The sequence below is a fragment of the Pseudophryne corroboree genome, chromosome 6, assembly GCF_028390025.1.
Source record: "Pseudophryne corroboree isolate aPseCor3 chromosome 6, aPseCor3.hap2, whole genome shotgun sequence".
In the NCBI taxonomy this organism is placed as follows: Eukaryota; Metazoa; Chordata; class Amphibia; order Anura; family Myobatrachidae; genus Pseudophryne; species Pseudophryne corroboree.
Genome location: NC_086449.1, coordinates 40,570,609 through 40,594,046, shown reverse-complemented (window position 1 = coordinate 40,594,046; position 23,438 = coordinate 40,570,609). Strand labels below are relative to the sequence as shown.

Genomic DNA, 23,438 nt, shown 5'->3' with positions numbered 1-23,438 from the left:
ATAAAAGTTTTGTTGTCTTTTTTTAGTATGGAACTTAAGGAGAGAAGCCATTTATCCGCATTACCCCCACCTTCCCAAGCCATGAGGCTGCAGAGGAAGTGCCAGGCTCACTGCTGCCTTAGACGAATACCCACTGTATTGTTTTCTGTCTGTATGAAGCTCTTGTTTACCCTTCCCCATGCGCAGGATTCGGCAGACTACCCTCTGTCCCTCACTACTCAGCCCTGGAAGAAGTTCCGAGTGAATTTTGGGGAGTTCCTGGCCACGCTGGTTAGCTGCTCTCAGTACTCCATCATCTACGATGATATTCTCATGGACACTGTCATCTCGCTGCTTGCCGGTCTGTCTGACTCGCAGGTGCGCGCCTTCCGTCATACCAGCACCTTCGCAGGTGAGAACCCAGCAACTTATATACATAGTTCTAGAAATCTCACAGACGTGAAGACTGCATCCCAGCGTTTCTCTGCCGCGTCTTGCAATAGCAGTGCGATCAGAGGTTACCAAATGTGCTCAATGGGCCTTATAATTGGTGCTTGATTGCCCTGGGGTTTTTTTTTTTGTGCTATACCCAAAGACTGTGGCTAGTGGATGGCCGTATAATCTAATGCACGTTAATCTGCGTCCCTATTCACGAAAAAAAAAGTGAAAAAAAAAAAAATTGCTCAACTGCGCAAACATCAGTACTGTGTGTATTTCTCTAACGTCCTAAGTGGATGCTGGGGACTCCGTCAGGACCATGGGGAATAGCGGCTCCGCAGGAGACAGGGCACAAAAATAAAGCTTTAGGATTAGGTGGTGTGTACTGGCTCCTCCCCCCATGACCCTCCTCCAAGCCCCAGTTAGGTTTTTGTGCCCGTCCGAGCAGGGTGCAATCTAGGTGGCTCTCCTAAAGAGCTGCTTAGAAAAAGTTTTTAGGTTTTTTATTTCTCTAACGTCCTAAGTGGATGCTGGGACTCCGTAAGGACCATGGGGAATAGCGGCTCCGCAGGAGACAGGGCACAAAATAAAAGCTTGAGATATCAGGTGGTGTGCACTGGCTCCTCCCCCTATGACCCTCCTCCAAGCCAGTTAGATTTTTGTGCCCGGCCGAGAAGGGTGCAAACTAGGTAGCTCTCCAGAGCTGCTTAGAATAAAAGTTTAGTTAGGTTTTTTTATTTTCAGTGAGTCCTGCTGCCAACAGGCTCACTGCATCGTGGGACTAAGGGGAGAAGAAGCGAACTCACCTGAGTGCAGAGTGGATTGGGCTTCTTAGGCTACTGGACGTTAGCTCCAGAGGGACGATCACAGGTTCAGCCTGGATGGGTCACCGGAGCCGCGCCGCCGTCCCCCTTACAGAGCCAGAAGAGACGAAGGTCCGGTGAAAGCGGCGGCAGAAGACATCCTGTCTTCAAGACTAAGGTAGCGCACAGCACCGCAGCTGTGCGCCATTGCTCTCAGCACACTTCACACTCCGGTCACTGAGGGTGCAGGGCGCTGGGGGGGAGCGCCCTGAGACGCAATATAACACACATATACCTTAGCTGGCAAAAGGAATACATCACATATAGCTCCAGGGCTATATGGATGTATTTTTTCCCCTGCCATTTTACACAAAAAAGCGGGAGTTAAGGACGTCGTGAAGGGGCGGGGCCTATCTCCTCAGCACACTGGCGCCATTATTCCCTCACAGCTCCGCTGGAAGGACGGCTCCCTGATTCTCCCCTGCAGTACTGCATCTGATTCAGGGTAAAAAAGAGAAGGGGGGGCATTTTGGCAGCAAATAACTAGATTAACAGCAGCTATAAGGGATTAACACTTATATAAGGTTATCCCTGTATATATATATAGCGCTGGGTGTGTGCTGGCAGACTCTCCCTCTGTCTCTCCAAAGGGCTAAGTAGGGTCCTGTCCTCTATCAGAGCATTCCCGGTGTGTGTGCTGTGTGTCGGTACGCGTGTGTCGACATGTATGAGGAGGAAAATGAGGTGGAGGCGGAGCAGTTGCCTGTGTTAGTGATGTCACCCCCTAGGGAGTCGACACCTGACTGGATAATTGTGTTTAAGCAATTAAGTGATAATGTCAGCAATTTACAAAAAACTGTTGACGACATGAGAAAGCCGGCAAATCAATTAGTGCCTGTTCAGGCGTCTCAGACACCCTCAGGGGCCCTAAAACGGCCGCTACCTCAGTGGGTCGACACGGATACAGATACAGATACTGAATCTAGTGTCGACGGTGACGAGACAAACGTAATGTCCAGTAGGGCCACACGTTACATGATCACGGCAATGAAAGAGGCATTGAACCTTTCTGACACTACAAATACCTCAAAGGCGGGTATTATGTGGGGTGTGAAAACTGCCAATAGTTTTTCCTGAGTCTGAGGAAATAAATGAGGTGTGTGATAAAGCGTGGGTTTCCCCCGATAAAAACAGCTAATTTCTAATAAGTTATTAGCACTATACCCTTTCCCGCCAGAGGTTAGGGCACGGTGGGAAACACCCCCTAGGGTAGATAAGGCGCTCACACGTTTATCTAAACAAGTAGCGTTACCGTCCCCTGATACGGCCACCCTCAAAGAACCAGCTGATAGGAGGCTGGAAAATATCCTGAAAAGTATATACACACATACTGGTGTTATACTGCGACCAGCAATCGCATCAGCCTGGATGTGCAGTGCTGGAGTCGCATGGGCGGATTCCCTGACTGAGAATATTGATACCCTGGATAGGGACAATATTCTGTTAACTATAGAACATTTAAAGGATGCATTGCTATATATGCGTGATGCGCAGAGGGATATTTGTACCCTGGCATCAAGAGTAAGCGCAATGTCCATCTCTGCCAGAAGAGCATTATGGACCAGACAGTGGTCATGGGACGCAGATTCCAAACGGCACATGGAAGTATTGCCGTATAAGGGGGAGGAGTTATTTGGGGCCGGTCTAACAGACCTGGTGGCCACGGCAACGGCTGGAAAATCCACCTTTTTACCCCAGGTTACTTCACATCAACAGAAAAAGACACAGTCTTTTCAAACTCAGTCCTTTCGTTCCCATAAGTACAAGCGAGCAAAAGGTCACTCTTTTCTGCCCAAGGGCAGAGGAAGAGGAAAAAGGCAGCACCATGCAGCCGCTTCCCAGGAGCAGAAGCCCTCCCCTGCTTCTGCCAAGTCTTCAGCATGACGCTGGGGCTTTACAAGCAGACTCAGACACGGTGGGGGCCCGTCTCAAGAATTTCAACGCGCAGTGGGCTCACTCGCAAGTGGATCCCTGGATTCTACAGGTAGTATCACAGGGGTACAAACTGGAATTCGAGGCGTTTCCTCCTCATCGGTTCCTGAAGTCTGCTTTACCAAAGTCTCTCTCCGACAGGGAGGCAGTTCTGGAAGCCATTCACAAGCTGTACTCCCAGCAGGTGATAATCAAGGTACCCCTCTTACAACAGGGGAAGGGGTATTATTCCACACTATTTGTGGTACCGAAGCCGGACGGCTCGGTGAGACCAATATTAAATCTAAAATCTTTGAACACTTACATAAAAAGGTTCAAATTCAAGATGGAGTCACTCAGAGCGGTGATAGCGAACCTGGAAGAGGGGGACTATATGGTGTCACTGGACATCAAGGATGCTTATCTCCACGTCCCAATATATCCTTCTCACCAAGGGTACCTCAGGTTTGTAGTACAAAACTGTCATTATCAGTTTCAGACGCTGCCGTTTGGATTGTCCACGGCGCCTCGGGTCTTTACCAAGGTAATGGCCGAAATGATGATTCTTCTACGAAGAAAAGGCATCTTAATTATCCCTTACTTGGACGATCTCCTGATAAGGGCAAGAACCAAGGAACAGTTAGAAGTCGGAGTGGCACTATCTCAGGTAGTGCTAAGTCAGCACGGATGGATTCTAAATATTCCAAAATCGCAGCTGATTCCAACGACACGTCTACTGTTCTTAGGAATGATTCTGGACACAGTCCAGAAGAAGGTGTTTCTCCCGGAGGAGAAGGCCAGGGAGTTATCCGAGCTAGTCAGGAACCTCCTAAAACTAGGACAGGTCTCAGTGCATCAGTGCACAAGGGTCCTGGGAAAAATGGTGGCTTCTTACGAAGCGATTCCATTCGGAAGATTCCATGCAAGAACTTTTCAGTGGGATATACTGGGAAAATGGTCCGGATCGCATCTTCAGATGCATCAACGGATAACCCTGTCGCCAAGGACAAGGGTGTCTCTCCTGTGGTGGCTTCAGAGGGCTCATCTACTAGAGGGCCGCAGATTTGGCATTCAGGATTGGATCCTGGTAACCACGGATGCCAGCCTGAGAGGCTGGGGAGCAGTCACACAGGGAAGGAATTTCCAGGGCTTGTGGTCAAGCATGGAAACATCTCTTCATATAAACATTCTAGAACTAAGGGCCATTTACAATGCCTTAATTCAAGCAAAACCTCTGCTTCAGGGTCAGGCGGTGTTGATCCAGTCGGACAACATCACGTCAGTCGCCCACATAAACAGACAGGGCGGCACGAGAAGCAGGAGGGCAATGGCAGAAACTGCAAGGATTCTTCGCTGGGCGGAAAATCATGTGATAGCACTGTCAGCAGTGTTCATTCCGGGAGTGGACAACTGGGAAGCAGACTTCCTCAGCAGACACGACCTTCACCCGGGAGAGTGGGGACTTCACCCAGAAGTCTTCCACCAAATTGTAAACCGTTGGGAAAGACCAAAGGTGGACATGATGGCGTCACGTCTAAACAAAAAACTGGACAGATATTGCGCCAGGTCAAGGGACCCTCAGGCAATAGCAGTGGACGCTCTGGTAACGCCGTGGGTGTACCAGTCAGTGTATGTATTCCCTCCTCTGCCCCTCATACCGAAAGTATTGAGAATCATAAGAAGGAGAGGAGTAAGAACTATACTCGTGGTTCCGGATTGGCCAAGAAGGTCTTGGTACCCGGAACTTCAAGAGATGCTCACGGACGAACCGTGGCCTCTACCTCTAAGACAGGACCTGCTACTGCAGGGGCCTTGTCTGTTCCAAGACTTACCGCGGCTGCGTTTGACGGCATGGCGGTTGAACGCCGGATCCTGAAGGACAAGGGCATTCCAGAAGAAGTCATCCCTACTCTGGTAAAAGCCAGAAAGGAAGTAACCGCAAAACATTATCACCGCATTTGGCGTAAATATGTTGCGTGGTGTGAGGCCAAGAAGGCCCCTACACAGGAATTTCAACTGGGTCGTTTCTTGCATTTCCTGCAAACAGGACTGTCTTTGGGCCTAAAATTAGGGTCCATTAAGGTTCAAATTTCGGCCCTGTCGATATTCTTCCAGAAAGAACTGGCTTCAGTACCTGAAGTTCAGACATTTGTGAAAGGGGTGCTGCACATACAGCCTCCTTTTGTGCCTCCAGTGGCACCTTGGGATCTCAATGTTGTGTTGAGATTTCTAAAATCACACTGGTTTGAACCATTGTCTACGGTAGATTTAAAATATCTCACGTGGAAGGTGTCGATGCTGTTGGCCTTGGCTTCAGCTAGGCGTGTGTCAGAATTGGCGGCTTTATCATGTAAAAGCCCTTACCTAAATTTTCATTCTGACAGGGCGGAATTGAGGACTCGTCCTCAATTTCTACCTAAGGTGGTTTCTGCATTTCACATGAACCAACCTATTGTGGTACCTGCGGCTACTAGGGACTTAGAGGACTCTAAGTTGCTGGACGTTGTCAGGGCCTTGAAAATATATGTTTCCAGGACGGCTGGAGTCAGGAAAACTGACTCGCTGTTTATCCTGTATGCACCCAACAAGCTGGGTGCTCCTGCTTCAAAGCAGACGATTGCTCGTTGGATTTGTAGTACAATTCAGCTTGCACATTCCGTGGCAGGATTGCCATAGCCAAAATCAGTAAAAGCCCATTCCACAAGGAAAGTGGGCTCATCTTGGGCGGCTGCCCGAGGGGTCTCGGCTTTACAACTTTGCCGAGCAGCTACTTGGTCAGGGGCAAACACGTTTGCTAAATTCTACAAATTTGATACCCTGGCTGAGGAGGACCTGGAGTTCTCTCATTCGGTGCTGCAGAGTCATCCGCACTCTCCCGCCCGTTTGGGAGCTTTGGTATAATCCCCATGGTCCTTACGGAGTCCCAGCATCCACTTAGGACGTTAGAGAAAATAAGATTTTACTTACCGATAAATCTATTTCTCGTAGTCCGTAGTGGATGCTGGGCGCCCATCCCTAGTGCGGATTGTCTGCAATACTTGTATATAGTTATTGTTACAAAAAATTCGGGTTATTATTGTTGAGCCATCTTTTCAGAGGCTCCTTTAAATTTATCATACTGTTAACTGGGTTCAGATCACGAGTTGTACGGTGTGATTGGTGTGGCTGGTATGAGTCTTACCCGGGATTCAATATCCTTCCTTATTATGTACGCTCGTCCGGGCACAGTATCCTAACTGGCTTGGAGGAGGGTCATAGGGGGAGGAGCCAGTGCACACCACCTGATATCTCAAGCTTTTATTTTGTGCCCTGTCTCCTGCGGAGCCGCTATTCCCCATGGTCCTTACGGAGTCCCAGCATCCACTACGGACTACGAGAAATAGATTTATCGGTAAGTAAAATCTTATTTTTCAGTGAGTCCTGCTGGCAACAGGCTCACTGCATCGAGGGACTTAGGGGAGAGAATTTCAACTCACCTGCGTGCAGGATGGATTGGATTCTTAGGCTACTGGACACCATTAGCTCCAGAGGGAGTCGGAACACAGGTCTCACCCTGGGGTTCGTCCCGGAGCCGCGCCGCCGACCCCCCTTACAGATGCTGAAGATTGAAGGTCCGGAAATAGGCGGCAGAAGGCTCTTCAGTCTTCATGAAGGTAGCGCACAGCACTGCAGCTGTGCGCCATTGTTGTCACACACTTCACACCAAGCGGTCACGGAGGGTGCAGGGCGCTGCTGGGGGCGCCCTGGGCAGCAATATTTAATACCTTTATGGCAAAAGAATACATCACATATAGCCATTGAGGCTATATGTATGTATTTAACCCATGCCAGATATCTAAAACTCCGGGAGAAAAGCCCGCCGAAATAGGGGGCGGGGCTTATTCTCCTCAGCACACAGCGCCATTTTCCTGCTCGGCTCCGCTGTGAGGAAGGCTCCCAGGACTCTCCCCTGCACTGCACTACAGAAACAGGGTAAAACAGAGAGGGGGGGCATTTTTTGGCGATATTTTGATATATTTAAGCTGCTATAAGGAACAACACTTATATAAGGTTGTTCCCATATATATTATAGCGCTTGGGTGTGTGCTGGCAAACTCTCCCTCTGTCTCCCCAAAGGGCTAGTGGGGTCCTGTCTTCGATAAGAGCATTCCCTGTGTGTCTGCTGTGTGTCGGTACGTGTGTGTCGACATGTATGAGGACGATGTTGGTGTGGAGGCAGAGCAATTGCCGATAATGGTGATGTCACCCCCCAGGGAGTCGACACCGGAATGGATGGCTTTGTTTATGGAATTACGTGATAATGTCAGCACATTACAAAAATCAGTTGACGACATGAGACGGCCGGCAAACCAGTTAGTACCTGCCCAGGCGTCTCAGACACCGTCAGGGGCTGTAAAGCGCCCTTTACCTCAGTCGGTCGACACAGACCCAGACACAGACACTGAATCTAGTGTCGACGGTGATGAAACAAACGTATTTTCAAGTAGGGCCACACGTTATATGATCACGGCAATGAAGGAGGCTTTGCATATCTCTGATACTGCAAGTACCACAAAAAGGGGTATTACGTGGGGGGTGAAAAAACTACCTGTAGTTTTTCCTGAATCAGAGGAATTAAATGATGTATGTGATGAAGCGTGGGTTAACCCAGATAGAAAAATGCTAATTTCAAAAAAGTTATTAGCATTATACCCTTTCCCGCCAGAGGTTAGGGCGCGCTGGGAAACACCCCCTAGGGTGGATAAGGCGCTCACACGCTTATCAAAACAAGTGGCGTTACCGTCTCCTGATACGGCCGCCCTCAGGGATCCAGCTGATAGGAGACTGGAAACTACCCTAAAAAGTATATACACACATACTGGTGTTATACTGCGACCAGCCATCGCCTCAGCCTGGATGTTCAGTGCTGGGGTCGTCTGGTTGGATTCCCTGACTGAAAATATTGATACCCTGGATAGGGACAGTGGCCCTCATTCCGAGTCGTTCGCTCGGTATTTTTCATCGCATCGCAGTGAAATTCCGCTTAGTGCGCATGCGCAATATTCGCACTGCGACTGCGCCAAGTATCTTTGCTATGAAGAAAGTATTTTTACTCACGGCTTTTTCATCGCTCCGGCGATCGTAATGTGATTGACAGGAAATGGGTGTTACTGGGCGGAAACGCGGCGTTTTATGGGCGTGTGGCTGAAAACGCTACCGTTTCCGGAAAAAACGCAGGAGTGGCCGGAGAAACGGGGGAGTGGTTGGGCGAACGCTGGGTGTGTTTGTGACGTCAAACCAGGAACGACAAGCACTGAACTGATCGCACAGGCAGAGTAAGTGTGGAGCTACTCTAAAACTGCTAAGTAGTTTGTGATCGCAATATTGCGAATACATCGGTCGCAATTTTAAGATGCTAAGATACACTCCCAGTAGGCGGCGGCTTAGCGTGTGTAACTCTGCTAAATTCGCCTTGCGACCGATCAACTCGGAATGAGGGCCAGTATTTTATTGACTATAGAGCAATTAAAGGATGCTTTCCTTTATATGCGAGATGCTCAGAGAGATATTTGCACTCTGGCATCGAGAGTAAATGCGATGTCCATATCTGCCAGAAGGAGTTTATGGACGCGACAGTGGTCAGGTGATGCGGATTCCAAGCGACATATGGAAGTATTGCCGTATAAAGGGGAGGAATTATTTGGCGTCGGTCTATCGGATCTGGTGGCCACGGCAACTGCCGGAAAATCCACCTTTTTACCTCAGACCCCCTCCCAACAGAAAAAGACACCGTCTTTTCAGCCGCAGTCCTTTCGGTCCTATAAGAACAAGCGGACAAAAGGACAGTCATATCTGCCTCGGGGCAGAGGAAGGGGTAAGAGAGGGCAGCAAGCAGCCCCTGCCCAGGAACAGAAGCCCTCCCAGGGTTCTGTAAAGCCCTCAGCATGACGCTGGGGCCTTACAAGCGGACTCAGGAGCGGTGGGGGGGTCGACTCAAGAATTTCAGCGCACAGTGGGCTTGCTCACAGGTGGACCCCTGGATTCTGCAGGTAGTATCTCAGGGTTACAGGTTGGAATTCGAGAAGTCTCCCCCTCGCCGGTTCCTAAAGTCTGCTTTGCCAACGTCTCCCTCAGACAGGGCGACGGTATTGGAAGCCATTCACAAGCTGTTTTCTCAGCAGGTGATAGTCAAGGTACCCCTCCTACAACAGGGAAAGGGGTATTACTCCACGCTATTTGTGGTACCGAAGCCGGACGGCTCGGTAAGACCTATTCTAAATCTGAAATCTTTGAACCTGTACATACAAAAATTCAAGTTCAAGATGGAGTCACTCAGAGCAGTGATAGCGAATCTGGAAGAAGGGGACTTTATGGTGTCCCTGGACATAAAGGATGCTTACCTGCATGTCCCAATTTGCCCTTCACATCAAGGGTACCTCAGGTTCGTGATGCAAAACTGTCATTATCCGTTTCAGACGCTGCCGTTTGGATTGTCCACGGCACCTCGGGTCTTTACCAAGGTAATGGCCGAAATGATGATTCTTCTGCGAAGAAGAGGCGTATTAATTATCCCTTACTTGGACGATCTCCTGATAAGGGCAAGGTCCAGAGAACAGCTGGAGGACGGAGTAGCACTAACCCAACTAGTGCTGCAACAACACGGGTGGATTCTAAATTTTCCAAAATCTCAGTTGACCCCGACGACACGTCTGCTGTTCCTGGGAATGATTCTGGACACGGTTCAGAAAAAGGTGTTTCTTCCGGAGGAGAAAGCCAGGGAGTTATCCGAACTTGTCAGGAACCTCCTAAAACCAGGGAAAGTGTCTGTGCATCAATGCACAAGAGTCCTGGGAAAGATGGTGGCTTCTTACGAAGCGATTCCATTCGGCAGATTCCACGCACGAACTTTTCAGTGGGATCTGCTGGACAAATGGTCCGGATCACATCTGCAGATGCATCAGCGGATAACCTTATCGCCACGGACAAGGGTGTCTCTTCTGTGGTGGTTGCAGAGTGCTCATCTGTTAGAGGGCCGCAGATTCGGCATACAGGACTGGGTCCTGGTGACCACGGATGCCAGTCTGAGAGGCTGGGGAGCGGTCACACAGGGAAGAAACTTCCAGGGAGTAAGGTCAAGCCTGGAGATGTCTCTTCACATAAATATACTGGAGCTAAGAGCGATTTACAATGCTCTAAGTCTGGCAAAACCCCTGCTTCAGGGTCAGCCGGTGTTGATCCAGTCGGACAACATCACGGCAGTCGCCCACGTAAACAGACAGGGCGGCACAAGAAGCAGGACAGCAATGGCAGAAGCTGCAAGGATTCTTCGCTGGGCGGAAGATCATGTGATAGCACTGTCAGCAGTATTCATTCCGGGAGTGGACAACTGGGAAGCAGACTTCCTCAGCAGACACGATCTACACCCGGGAGAGTGGGGATTTCATCCAGAAGTCTTCCACATGATTGTGAACCGTTGGGAAAAACCAATGGTGGATATGATGGCGTCCCGCCTCAACAAAAAACTGGACAGGTATTGCGCCAGGTCAAGAGACCCTCAGGCAATAGCTGTGGACGCTCTGGTAACACCATGGGTGTTCCAGTCAGTGTATGTGTTCCCTCCTCTGCCTCTCATACCAAAAGTACTGAGAATTATACGGCAAAAGGGAGTAAGAATGATATTAGTGGCTCCGGATTGGCCAAGAAGAACTTGGTACCCGGAACTTCAAGAGATGCTCACGGAGGATCCGTGGCCTCTACCTCTAAGACGGGACCTGCTTCAGCAGGGACCGTGTCTATTCCAAGACTTACCGCGGCTGCGTTTGACGGCATGGCGGTTGAACGCCGAATTCTAAGGGAAAAAGGCATTCCGGAAGAGGTCATTCCTACACTGGTAAAAGCCAGGAAGGAGGTGACTGCACAACATTATCACCGCATTTGGAGAAAATATGTTGCGTGGTGTGAGGCCAGGAAGGCCCCCACGGAGGAATTTCAACGGGGTCGATTCCTACATTTCCTGCAAACAGGATTGTCTATGGGCCTCAAATTGGGGTCCATTAAGGTTCAAATTTCGGCCCTGTCGATTTTCTTCCAGAAAGAATTGGCTTCAGTTCCTGAAGTCCAGACTTTTGTAAAAGGAGTACTACATATACAGCCCCCGGTTGTGCCCCCAGTGGCACCGTGGGATCTTAATGTAGTCTTGGATTTTCTCAAATCCCATTGGTTTGAGCCGCTCAAATCGGTGGAGTTGAAGTATCTTACATGGAAAGTAACCATGCTACTGGCCCTGGCTTCAGCCAGGAGAGTATCAGAATTGGCGGCTTTATCATATAAGAGCCCATATCTGATTTTCCATACGGACAGGGCAGAACTGCGGACGCGTCCTCATTTTCTGCCTAAGGTGGTATCAGCGTTTTACCTGAACCAGCCTATTGTGGTGCCTGCGGCTACTAACGATTTGGAGGATTCCAAGTTGTTGGACGTGGTCCGGGCATTGAAAATATATATTTCAAGAACGGCGGGAGTCAGAAAGTCTGACTCACTGTTTATATTGTATGCACCCAACAAGATGGGTGCTCCTGCTTCTAAGCAGACGATTGCTCGTTGGATTTGTAGCACAATTCAACTTGCACATTCTGTGGCAGGCTTGCCACAACCTAAATCTGTCAAGGCCCATTCCACAAGGAAAGTGGGCTCATCCTGGGCGGCTGCCCGGGGGGTCTCGGCATTACAACTCTGCCGAGCTGCTACTTGGTCGGGCAAACACGTTTGCAAAATTCTACAAATTTGATACCCTGGCTGAGGAGGACCTTGAGTTCTCTCATTCGGTGCTGCAGAGTCATCCGCACTCTCCCGCCCGTTTGGGAGCTTTGGTATAATCCCCATGGTCCTGACGGAGTCCCCAGCATCCACTTAGGACGTTAGAGAAAATAAGAATTTACTTACCGATAATTCTATTTCTCGTAGTCCGTAGTGGATGCTGGGCGCCCATCCCAAGTGCGGATTGTCTGCAATACTTGTACATAGTTATTGTTACAAAAAAATCGGGTTGTTATTGTTGTGAGCCGTCTGTTCAGAGGCTCCTACGTTTGTCATACTGTTAACTGGGTTCAGATCACAGGTTGTACGGTGTGATTGGTGTGGCTGGTATGAGTCTTACCCGGGATTCAATATCCTTCCTTATTGTGTACGCTCGTCCGGGCACAGTATCCTAACTGAGGCTTGGAGGAGGGTCATAGGGGGAGGAGCCAGTACACACCACCTAATCCTAAAGCTTTATTTTTGTGCCCTGTCTCCTGCGGAGCCGCTATTCCCCATGGTCCTGACGGAGTCCCCAGCATCCACTACGGACTACGAGAAATAGAATTATCGGTAAGTAAATTCTTATTTTTAGCTGCGCAAGTGTGCGACCGCATGTGCAGCCGAGCAGTACAAAAACAGTTTGTGCAGTTTCTGAGTGGGTCTGAACTTACTCAGCCGCTGTGATCACTTCAGCCTGTCCGGTCCCGGAATTGACGTCCGACACCCGCCCTGCGTTTTTCCAACCACTCCCAGAAAACGGTCAGTTGTCACCCACAAACGCCCTCTTCCTGTCAATCTTCTTGCGATCGGCTGTGCGAATGGATTCTTCGTTAAATCCATCGCCCAGCAACGATCCGCTTTGTACCCGTACGACGTGCATGCGCATTGCGGTGCATACGCAGTAGTGACCTGATTGCTGCGCTGCGACAAACGGCAGCGTGCGATCAGGTCAGAAGGACCCCCTCAATCTCCTAATGTTTGTGTCGTCTCTCTTTTCCAGCAATGAAACTGATGACGGGTTTAGTGAGAGTAGCGAAGAACCTGAGAACTCACCTAGACACAAGCCAGCGCCAGTTTAACGCGGAGCGGGCAAAAAGTCCGGAGAAGAGGGCACCGGAGAGGATAGAGGCGCTGGTGGAGAAAGTCAGAGAGGTGATTGTGATGTAAATGCAGAGAATGCGCGGAGGCCTCACCCTGTGCCACAGGCATGTCATCTTCTAGTACGGCTCCATCACTGCCAGCAGGTGCCGAGTAGTGTGCAGCTCCTGACGGCTGGGTGCAGTTTAGAGAATCAGGCTGGAGAACGAAAGCTACAGATGGTGGTGCATGAATTTATACAGACTGTTTAGACTTATGCGTTTGTCGGGTGCAATGTTCGGAATAGTAATAATTGTGGAAGGTATCTATTATTTCTTGACCGTTTCTTATATAACGCAGCAAATTCCATTGCGCTTTACAATTGAAAACAACAGTGATAAAGCAAAACTGGTTGATAACAGACAGTCCTAGAAGTATTTGTCCCCATCTACGGTCTCGGGTGTCCGGTGTAAGCGGCAGTGTGTATTGGGGCACCTGGACTGGGTATTGTAACTGGACACTAAGGGCATGATTCTCACTACGCTACGTTGATGTTGGATGCAGCTGACATTTTTTTTCTCTGACGTCCTAGTGGATGCTGGGAACTCCGTAAGGACCATGGGGAATAGCAGCTCCGCAGGAGACTGGGCACAAAGAAAACTTTAGGACTACCTGGTGTGCACTGGCTCCTCCCCCCATGACCCTCCTCCAAGCCTCAGTTAGATTTTTGTGCCCGACCGAGCAGGGTGCAATCTAGGGGGCTCTCCTGAGCTTCTTAGATAAAAGTTAGTTTTAGTTTTTTTATTTTCAGTGAGACCTGCTGGCAACAGGCTCACTGCATCGAGGGACTAAGGGGAGAAGAAGCGAACCTGCCTGCTTGCAGCCAGCTTGGGCTTCTTAGGCTACTGGACACCATTAGCTACAGAGGGATCGAACACAGGCCCAGCCTCGGAGTCCGGTCCCAGAGCCGCGCCGCCGGCCCCCTTACAGAGCCAGAAACAAGAAGAGGTCCGGAAAATCGGCGGCAGAAGACATCAGTCTTCATCAAGGTAGCGCACAGCACTGCAGCTGTGCGCCATTGCTCCTCATGCACATCTCACACTGCGGTCACTGATGGGTGCAGGGCGCTGGGGGGGGGCGCCCTGAGCAGCAATATTAACACCTTGGCTGGCAAAAATACATCACATATAACCCCCAGGGCTATATGGATGTACATTAACCCCTGCCAGAATCCATAAAAATGCGGGAGAAAAGTCCGCGAAAAAGGGGCGGAGCTATCTCCTTCAGCACACTGGTGCCATTTTTCCCTCACAGCTCCGTTGGAGGGAAGCTCCCTGGCTCTCCCCTGCAGTTAATACACTACAGAAAGGGTTAAAAAGAGAGGGGGCACAATTTAGGCGCAGTATACAATATATATGCAGCTATAAGGGAAAACACTTTTTTATAGGTGCTATCCCTGTGATATATAGCGCCCTGGTGTGTGCTGGCATACTCTCCCTCTGTCTCCCCAAAGGGCTTTGTGGGGTCCTGTCCTCTATCAGAGCAGTCCCTGTGTGTGTGCTGTGTGTCGGTACGGCTGTGTCGACAGGTATGTGGAGGATAATGAGGTGGAGGCGGAGCGAATGCCTGTAAATATGTTGTCACCCCCTGCGGGGTCGACACCGGTGTGGTTGAACTTATGGAAGGATTACGTGAAAGTGTCAACTCCTTACATAAAAGGTCGACGACACGGAACAGCCGGCTACTCAGCTTGTGCCTGTTCCAGCGTCTCAAATGTCATGGGGGGCTCTAAAATCGTCCGCTACCTCAGATAACAGACACAGATGTCGACACGGATACTGACTCCAGTGTCGACATCGATGAGACTGGTGTACCCTCCAAATAGGTCCACCCGTTACAGGATTGAGGCAATGAAAAATGTATTACACATTTATGATTATACCCCAGGTACCACATAAAAGGGTATTGTGTTTGGTGAGAGAAAACTATTAGTAGTTTTTCCTGCATCTGAGAAATTAAATGAGGTGTGTGAGGAAGAGTGGTCTTCCCCCGGTAAGAAATTGATAATTTCTACAACGGTTATTGGCAGCGTACCCTTTCCCGCCAGAGGATAGGTCACGCGGGGAAACACCCCATAGGGTAGATACAGCGCTTACACGCTTATCAGAAAAGGTGGCACTACCGTCTCCGGATACGGCCGCCCTGAAGTAACCTGCTGATAGAAAGCAGGAGGTTACCCTATAAGATATAGTCACACACTAGGGCATTATATTGCGACCAGCCGTTGCTTCGGCATGGATGTGCAGTGCTCCCGCTGCGTGGTCAGATTCCCTGTCGGAAAATAACTATGGATAGGGACAATATTTTGCTGAAAATAGAGCATATAAAAGATGTGGTCTTATACATGCGTGATGCACAGAGGGATATTTGCCGGCTGGCATCAAAAATAAGCGCTAGGTCCATTGCCGCCAGACGGGGGTTATGGACTTGGCAATGGTCAGGCGATGCCGACTCGAATCGGCACATGGAAGTTGCCCTATAAGGGGGTAAAACTGTTTGGGGATGGTTTTTCAGACCTACTGCTGGGAAATCGTTTTTTTTGCCACAGGCTACCCCACAACAAAAGAAAGCACCGTATCATCAAGTACAGTCCTTTCGGCCCCAGAAAAGCAAGAGGGCTAGAGGCTCATCCTTTCTATCGAGAGGCAAAGGTAGAGGAAAAAGCTGCAACACACAGCTAGTTCCCAAGAGCAGAAGTCCTCCCTGCGTCCGGTAGGTCCACAGCATGGTGCTGGGGCTGCTCAGGCGGACCCGGGTACGGTGGGGGCCCGTCTCAGGAATTTCAGCACACAGTGGGCTCTCTCACATGGATCCCTGGGTCCTTCAAGTAGTATCTCAGGGGTACAGGCTGGAGTTGGAGACGTTCTTCCCCCCGCCGTTTCCTAAAATCTGCCTTACCGGCACCTCCCTCTGCCAGGGAGACGGTGTTGGTGGATATTCAACACTATAATCACAACAAGTGATTGTCAAGGTGCCCCTCCTTCAGCAAGGAAGGGGTTACTATTCCACAGTGGTTGTGGTACCGAAACGGTTCGGTGAGACCCATCTTGAAATTAAAATGCTTGAACTTTTATATCAGAAGATTCAAGTTCAAGATGGAATCGCTCAGGGCGGTTATTACGAGCCTGGACGAGGGGGATTACAGGGTCTCCCTGGACATCAAGGATGCGTACCTGCATGTCCCCATTTACCCCCCTCACCAGGAGTACCTCCGATATGTGGTTCAGGACTGTCACTATCAGTTCCAGACGCGGCCGTTGGAGTTGTCCACGGCACCGAAGGTCAAGGAAGTTTTTATTATCCCGTACTTGGACGATCTCCTGATAAAGGCGAGGTCCAAAGAACAGTTGGTAGTGGGGGTAGCACTCTCTCGGGAAGTGCTACAACAGCACGACTGGATTCTCAATATTCCAAAGTCACAGCTGGTCCCGACGACATGTCTTCTGTTCCTGGGAATATTTCTGAACGCAGACCAGAAAAGAGTGTTTCTTCCAGTGGAAAAAGCCGAGGAGTTGTCATCTCTAGTCAGAGACATCCTAAAACCAGGACAGGTGTCGGTACAATGCACACGAGTCCTGGGAAAAATGGTAGCTTCGTACGAAGCATAATTCCATTCGGAAGACTCCACGCAAGGACGTTCCAGTGGGACCTGTGGGACTAATGGTCCGGGTCCCATCTACAGATACAACAGCGGATAACCCTGTCAGCAAGAAACAGGGTGTTGCTGCTGTGGTGGCTGCAGAGGGCTCATCTACTAGAGGGCCGCAGATTCGGAATACAGGACTGGGTCCTGGTGACCACGGATGCCAGCCTTCGGGGCTGGGGTGCAGTCACACAGGGAAGAAATTTCCAAGGAGATTTCGCTTCACATAAATATTCTGCAGCTAAGGGCCATTTACAATGCCCTAAGCCAAGCAAGGCCCCTGCTTCAGAACCAGCCGGTACTGATCCAATCAGACGACATCACGGCGGTCGCCCATGTACACAGACAGGGCGGCACAAGAAGCAGGATGGTGATGGCAGAAGCCACAAGGATTCTCCGATGGGCGACCTACACCCAGGAGAATGGGGACTTCATCCAGAAGTTTTTCAAATGCGGGTAAACCGTTGGGAATGACCACGGGTGGACATGATGGCGTCCCGCCTCAACAAGAAGTTGAAAAGATATTGCGCCAGGTCAAGGGACCCTCAGGCGATCGCTGGGGACGCTCTAGTGACACAGTGGGTGTACCAGTCGGTTTATGTGTCTCCTCCTCTACCTCTCATACCCAAGGTACTGAGAATAATAAGGCGAGGAGTGAAAACCATACTCGGGGTTCCGGATTGGCCATGAAGAGCTTGGTACCCGGAACTTCAAGAGAGGCTGGCAGAGGACCCTTGGCCTCTGCCGCTCAGACAAGACCTGCGGCAGCAGGGACCCTGTCTGTTCCAAGACTTACCGCGTCTGCGTTTGACGGCATGGCGGTAGAACACCGGATCCTAAAGGAAAAGGGTATTCCGAAGGAAGTCATCCCTACCCTGATCATAGCCAGGAAGGATGTCACCGCAAGACATTATCGCCGCGTTTGGCGAAAATTTGTTGCTTGGTGGGAGGCCATGAAGGCCCCGACGGAGGAATTTCAACTATGTCGATTCCTGCACTTCCTGCAAGCAGGGGTGACGTTTGGACCTCAAATTGGGGTCCATCAAGGTCCAGATTTCGGCTCTGTCGATTTTCTTCCAGAAAGAACTGGCTTCACTGCCTGAAGTTCAGACTTTGGTTAAAGGAGTACTACATATTCAGCCTCCTTTTGTGCCTCCTGTGGCACTTTTTGGATCTCAACGGGGTGTTGGATTTCCTAAAGTCGCATTGGTTGAGCCACTTAAAACCATGGAGCTAAAGTATCTCGCGTGGAAAGTGGTCATGCTGTTGGCCTTGGCCAGGCGTGTGTCAGAATTGGCGTCTTTGTCATGTAAAAGCCCTTATCTGATTTTCTATATGGATAGGGCAGAGTTGAGGACTCGTCCTCAGTTTCTCCCGAAGGTGGTCTCAGGTTTTCACTTGAACCAACCTATTGTGGTGCCTGCGGCTACTAGGGACTTGGAGGATTCCAAGTTGCTGGACGTAGTCAGGGCCCTGAAAATTTTATTTTTCCAGGACGGCTGGAGTCCGGAAAACTGACTCGCTGTTTATCCTGATGGCACCCTACAAGCTGGGTGCTCCTGCTTCTAAGCAGTCTATTGCGCACTGGATTTGTAGCACTATTCAGCTGGCGCATTCTTCGGTAGGTTTACCGCAGCCTAAATCAATAAAAGCCCATTCCACAAGGACGGTGGGCTCATCTTGGGCGGCTGCCCGAGGGGTCTCGGCTTTACAACTTTGCCGAGCAGCTACTTGGTCAGGGGCAAACACGTTTGCAAAATTCTATGAATTTGATACCCTGGCTGAGGAGGACCTGGAGTTCTCTCATTCGGTGCTGCAAAGTCATCCGCACTCTCCCGCCCGTTTGGGAGCTTTGGTATAATCCCCATGGTCCTTACGGAGTTCCCAGCATCCACTAGGACGTCAGAGAAAATAAGAATTTACTTACCGATAATTCTATTTCTCGTAGTCCGTAGTGGATGCTGGGCGCCCATCCCAAGTGCGGATTGTCTGCAATACTTGTACATAGTTATTGTTAACTAATCGGGTTCTTGTTGTGAGCCATCTATTCAGAGGCTCCTCTGTTATCATGCTGTTAACTGGGTTTCATATCACAAGTTGTACGGTGTGATTGGTGTGGCTGGTATGAGTCTTACCCGGGATTCAAAATCCTTCCTTATTGTGTACGCTCGTCCGGGCACAGTATCCTAACTGAGGCTTGGAGGAGGGTCATGGGGGGAGGAGCCAGTGCACACCACCTGATCCTAAAGCTTTTACTTTTGTGCCCAGTCTCCTGCGGAGCCGCTATTCCCCATGGTCCTTACGGAGTTCCCAGCATCCACTACGGACTACGAGAAATAGAATTATCGGTAAGTAAATTCTTATTTCTCTGACGTCCTAGTGGATGCTGGGGACTCCGTCAGGACCATGGGGAATAGCGGCTCCGCAGGAGACAGGGCACAAAAGTAAAAGCTTTAGGATCAGGTGGTGTGCACTGGCTCCTCCCCCCATGACCCTCCTCCAAGCCTCAGTTAGATTTTTGTGCCCGGCCGAGAAGGGTGCAATCTAGGTGGCTCTCCTAAAGAGCTGCTTAGAGTAAAAGTTTTGTTAGGTTTTTTATTTTCAGTGAGTCCTGCTGGCAACAGGCTCACTGCATCGAGGGACTTAGGAGAGAGAAGTGAACTCACCTGCGTGCAGGATGGATTGGCTTCTTAGGCTACTGGAAACCATTAGCTCCAGAGGGAGTCGGAACACAGGTCTCACCCTGGGGTTCGTCCCGGAGCCGCGCCGCCGACCCCCTTGCAGATGCCGAAAAGTGAAGAGGTCCAGAAACCGGCGGCAGAAGACTTTTCAGTCTTCATAAGGTAGCGCACAGCACTGCAGCTGTGCGCCATTGTTGTCAGCACACTTCATAGCAACGGTCACTGAGGGTGCAGGGCGCTGGGGGGGGCGCCCTGGGCAGCAATGATAGTACCTTATTCTGGCTAAAAATACATCACATATAGCCCCTGGGGGCTATATGGATGTATTTAACCCCTGCCAGGTCTCAGAAAAACGGGAGAAGAAGCCCACCGAAAAGGGGGCGGGGCCTATTCTCCTCAGCACACAGCGCCATTTTCCCTCACAGAAATGCTGGTGGGAAGGCTCCCAGGCTCTCCCCTGCACTGCACAACAGAAACAGGGTTAAAACAGAGAGGGGGGGGGCACTTATTTGGCGATATGACTATATATATTAAAATGCTATAAGGGAAAAACACTTATATAAAGGTTGTCCCTGTATAATTATAGCGTTTTTGGTGTGTGCTGGCAAACTCTCCCTCTGTCTCCCCAAAGGGCTAGTGGGGTCCTGTCCTCTATCAGAGCATTCCCTGTGTGTGTGCTGTGTGTCGGTACGTGTGTGTCGACATGTGTGAGGACGATGTTGGTGAGGAGGCGGAGCAATTGCCTGTAATGGTGATGTCACTCTCTAGGGAGTCGACACTGGAATGGATGGCTTATTTAAGGAATTACGTGATAATGTCAACACGCTGCAAGGTCGGTTGACGACATGAGACGGCCGGCAAACCAATTAGTACCTGTCCAGGCGTCTCAAACACCGTCAGGGGCGTTAAAACGTCCTTTTACCTCAGTCGGTCGACACAGACACGGACACTGACTCCAGTGTCGACGGTGAAGAAACAAACGTATTTTCCTTTAGGGCCACACGTTACTTGTTAAGGGCAATGAAGGAGGTGTTACATATTTCTGATACTACAAGTACCACAAAAAAGGGTATTATGTGGAGTGTGAAAAAACTACCTGTAGTTTTTCCTGAATCAGATAAATTAAATGAAGTGTGTGATGCGTGGGTTTCCCCCGATAGAAAATTATTGGCGGTATACCCTTTCCCGCCAGAAGTTAGGGCGCGTTGGGAAACACCCCTTAGGGTGGATAAGGCGCTCACACGCTTATCAAAACAAGTGGCGGTACCGTCTCCAGATAGGGCCGCCCTCAAGGAGCCAGCTGATAGGAGGCTGGAAAATATCCTAAAAAGTATATACACACATACTGGTGTTATACAGCGACCAGCGATCGCCTCAGCCTGGATGTGCAGCGCTGGGGTGGTTTGGTCGGATTCCCTGACTGAAAATATTAATACCCTTGACAGGGACAGTATTTTATTGACTATAGAGCATTTAAAGGATGCATTTCTATATATGCGAGATGCACAGAGGGATATTTGCACTCTGGCATCAAGAGTAAGTGCGATGTCCATATCTGCCAGAAGTTGTTTATGGACACGACAGTGGTCAGGTGATGCAGATTCCAAACGGCACATGGAAGTATTGCCGTATAAAGGAGAAAAAGACAACGTCTTTTCAGCCTCAGTCCTTTCGTCCCCATAAGGGCAAGCGGGCAAAAGGCCAGTCATATCTGCCATGGGACAGAGGAAAGGGAAGAAGACTGCAGCAGGCAGCCCATTCCCAGAAACAGAAGCCCTCCACCGCTTCTGCCAAGTCCTCAGCATGACGCTGGGGCTGTACAAGCGGACTCAGGTGCGGTGGGGGGGGTCGTCTCAAGAGTTTCAGCACGCAGTGGGCTCACTCGCAAGTGGACCCCTGGATCCTACAAGTAGTATCCCAGGGGTACAGATTGGAAATTCGAGACGTCTCCCCCTCGCAGGTTCCTGAAGTCTGCTTTACCAACGTCTCCCTCCGACAGGGAGGCAGTAGTGGAAACAATTCACAAGCTGTATTCCCAGCAGGTGATAATCAAAGTACCCCTCCTACAACAAGGAAAGGGGTATTATTCCACACTATATTGTGGTACTGAAGCCAGACGGCTCGGTGAGACCTATTCTAAATCTGAAATAGTTGAACACTTACATACAAAGGTTCAAATCAAGATGGAGTCACTCAGAGCAGTGATAGCGAACCAGGAAGAAGGGGACTATATGGTGTCCCGGGACATCAGGGATGCTTACCTCCATGTCCCAATTTGCCCTTTTCACCAAGGGTACCTCAGGTTCGTGGTACAGAACTGTCACTATCAGTTTCAGACGCTGCCGGTTGGATTGTCCACGGCACCCCGGGTCCTTACCAAGGTAATTGCCGAAATGATGATTCTTCTTCAAAGAAAATGGACGATCTCCTGATAGGGGCAAGGTCCAGAGAACAGTTGGAGGTCGGAGTAGCACTATCTCAAGTAGTTCTACGACAGCACGGGTGGATTCTAAATATTCCAAAACCGCAGCTGTTTCCGACGACACGTCTGCTGTTCCTAGGGATGATTCTGGACACAGTCCAGAAAAAGGTGTTTCTCCCGGAGAAGAAAGCCAGGGAGTTATCCGAGCTAGTCAGGAACCTCCTAAAACCAGGAAAAGTGTCAGTGCATCATTGCACAAGGGTCCTGGGAAAAATGGTGGCTTCTTACGAAGCGATTCCATTCGGTAGATTTCACGCAAGAACTTTTCAGTGGGATCTGCTGGAAAAATGGTCCGGATCGCATCTTCAGATGCATCAGCGGATAACCCTGTCTCCAAGGACAAGGGTGTTTCTTATGCGGTGGCTGCAGAGTGCTCATCTACTAAAGGGCCGCAGATTCGGCATTCAGGACTGGGTCCTGGTGACCACGGATGCCAGCCTGAGAGGCTGGGGAGCAGTCACACAGGGAAAAAATTTCCAGGGAGTGTGATCAAGTCTGGAGACTTCTCTCCACATAAATATACTGGAGCTAAGGGCAATTTACAATGTTCTAAGCTTAGCAAGACCTCTGCTTCAAGGTCAGCCGGTATTGATCCAGTGGGACAACATCACGGCAGTCGCCCACGTAAACAGACAGGGCGGCACAAGAAGCAGGAGGGCAATGGCAGAAACTGCAAGGATTCTTCGCTGGGCGAAAAATCATGTGATAACACTGTCAGCAGTGTTCATTCCTGGAGTGGACAACTGGGAAGCAGACTTCCTCAGCAGGCACGACCTCCACCCGGGAGAGTGGGGACTTCATCGGGAAGTATTCCACATGATTGTGAACCGTTGGGAAAGACCAAAGGTGGACATGATGGCGTCCCGCCTGAACAAAAAACTGGACAGGTATTGCGCCAGGTCAAGAGACCCTCAGGCAATATCTGTGGACGTTCTGGTAACACCGTGGGTGTACCAGTTGGTGTATGTGTTCCCTCCTCTGCTTCTCATAACCAAGGTACTGAGAATTATAAGACGTAGAGGAGTAAGAACTATACTCGTGGCTCCGGATTGGCCAAGAAGGACGTGGCACCCGGAACTTCAAGAAATGCTCACAGAGGACTCATGGCCTCTGCCGCTAAGAAGGGACTTGCTTCAGCAAGTACCAGGTCTGTTCCAAGACTTACCGCGGCTGCGTTTGACGGCATGGCGGTGGAACGCCAGATCCTAAGGGAAAAAGGCATTCCGGAAGAGGTCATTCCTACCCTGGTCAAAGCCAGGAAGGAGGTGACCGCAAAACATTATCACCACATGTGGCGAAAATATGTTGCGTGGTGTGAGGCCAGGAAGGCCCCACGAAGAAATTTCAACTCGGTCGATTCCTGCATTTCCTGCAAACAGGAGTGTCTATGGGCCTCAAATTGGGGTCCATTAAGGTTCAAATTTCGGCCCTGTCAATTTTCTTCCAGAAAGAATTGGCTTCAGTTCCTGAAGTCCAGAAGTTTGTCAAGGGAGTATTGCATATACAACCCCCTTTTTGTGCCTCCA

The 23,438-nt window shown here is 50.0% G+C and overlaps 2 protein-coding genes across 7 annotated transcripts in view; one reads left to right on the top strand and one right to left on the bottom strand.

The window, feature by feature from the left end:
- The window catches only part of STAG3 (STAG3 cohesin complex component), a 285,504-nt gene that overhangs the window by 26,612 nt on the left and 235,454 nt on the right, over positions 1–23,438 (top strand). For all 6 annotated transcript variants that reach the window (XM_063930901.1, XM_063930899.1, XM_063930900.1 and 3 more), the window contains exons 7-8: positions 187–391; positions 12,970–13,121. In XM_063930901.1, the coding sequence (XP_063786971.1) occupies positions 187–391; positions 12,970–13,121 (357 nt within the window). The remainder of the gene's footprint in view (positions 1–186; positions 392–12,969; positions 13,122–23,438) is intronic.
- The window catches only part of GPC2 (glypican 2), a 131,832-nt gene that overhangs the window by 100,106 nt on the left and 8,288 nt on the right, over positions 1–23,438 (bottom strand). The gene's annotated exons all lie outside the window — the stretch shown is intronic.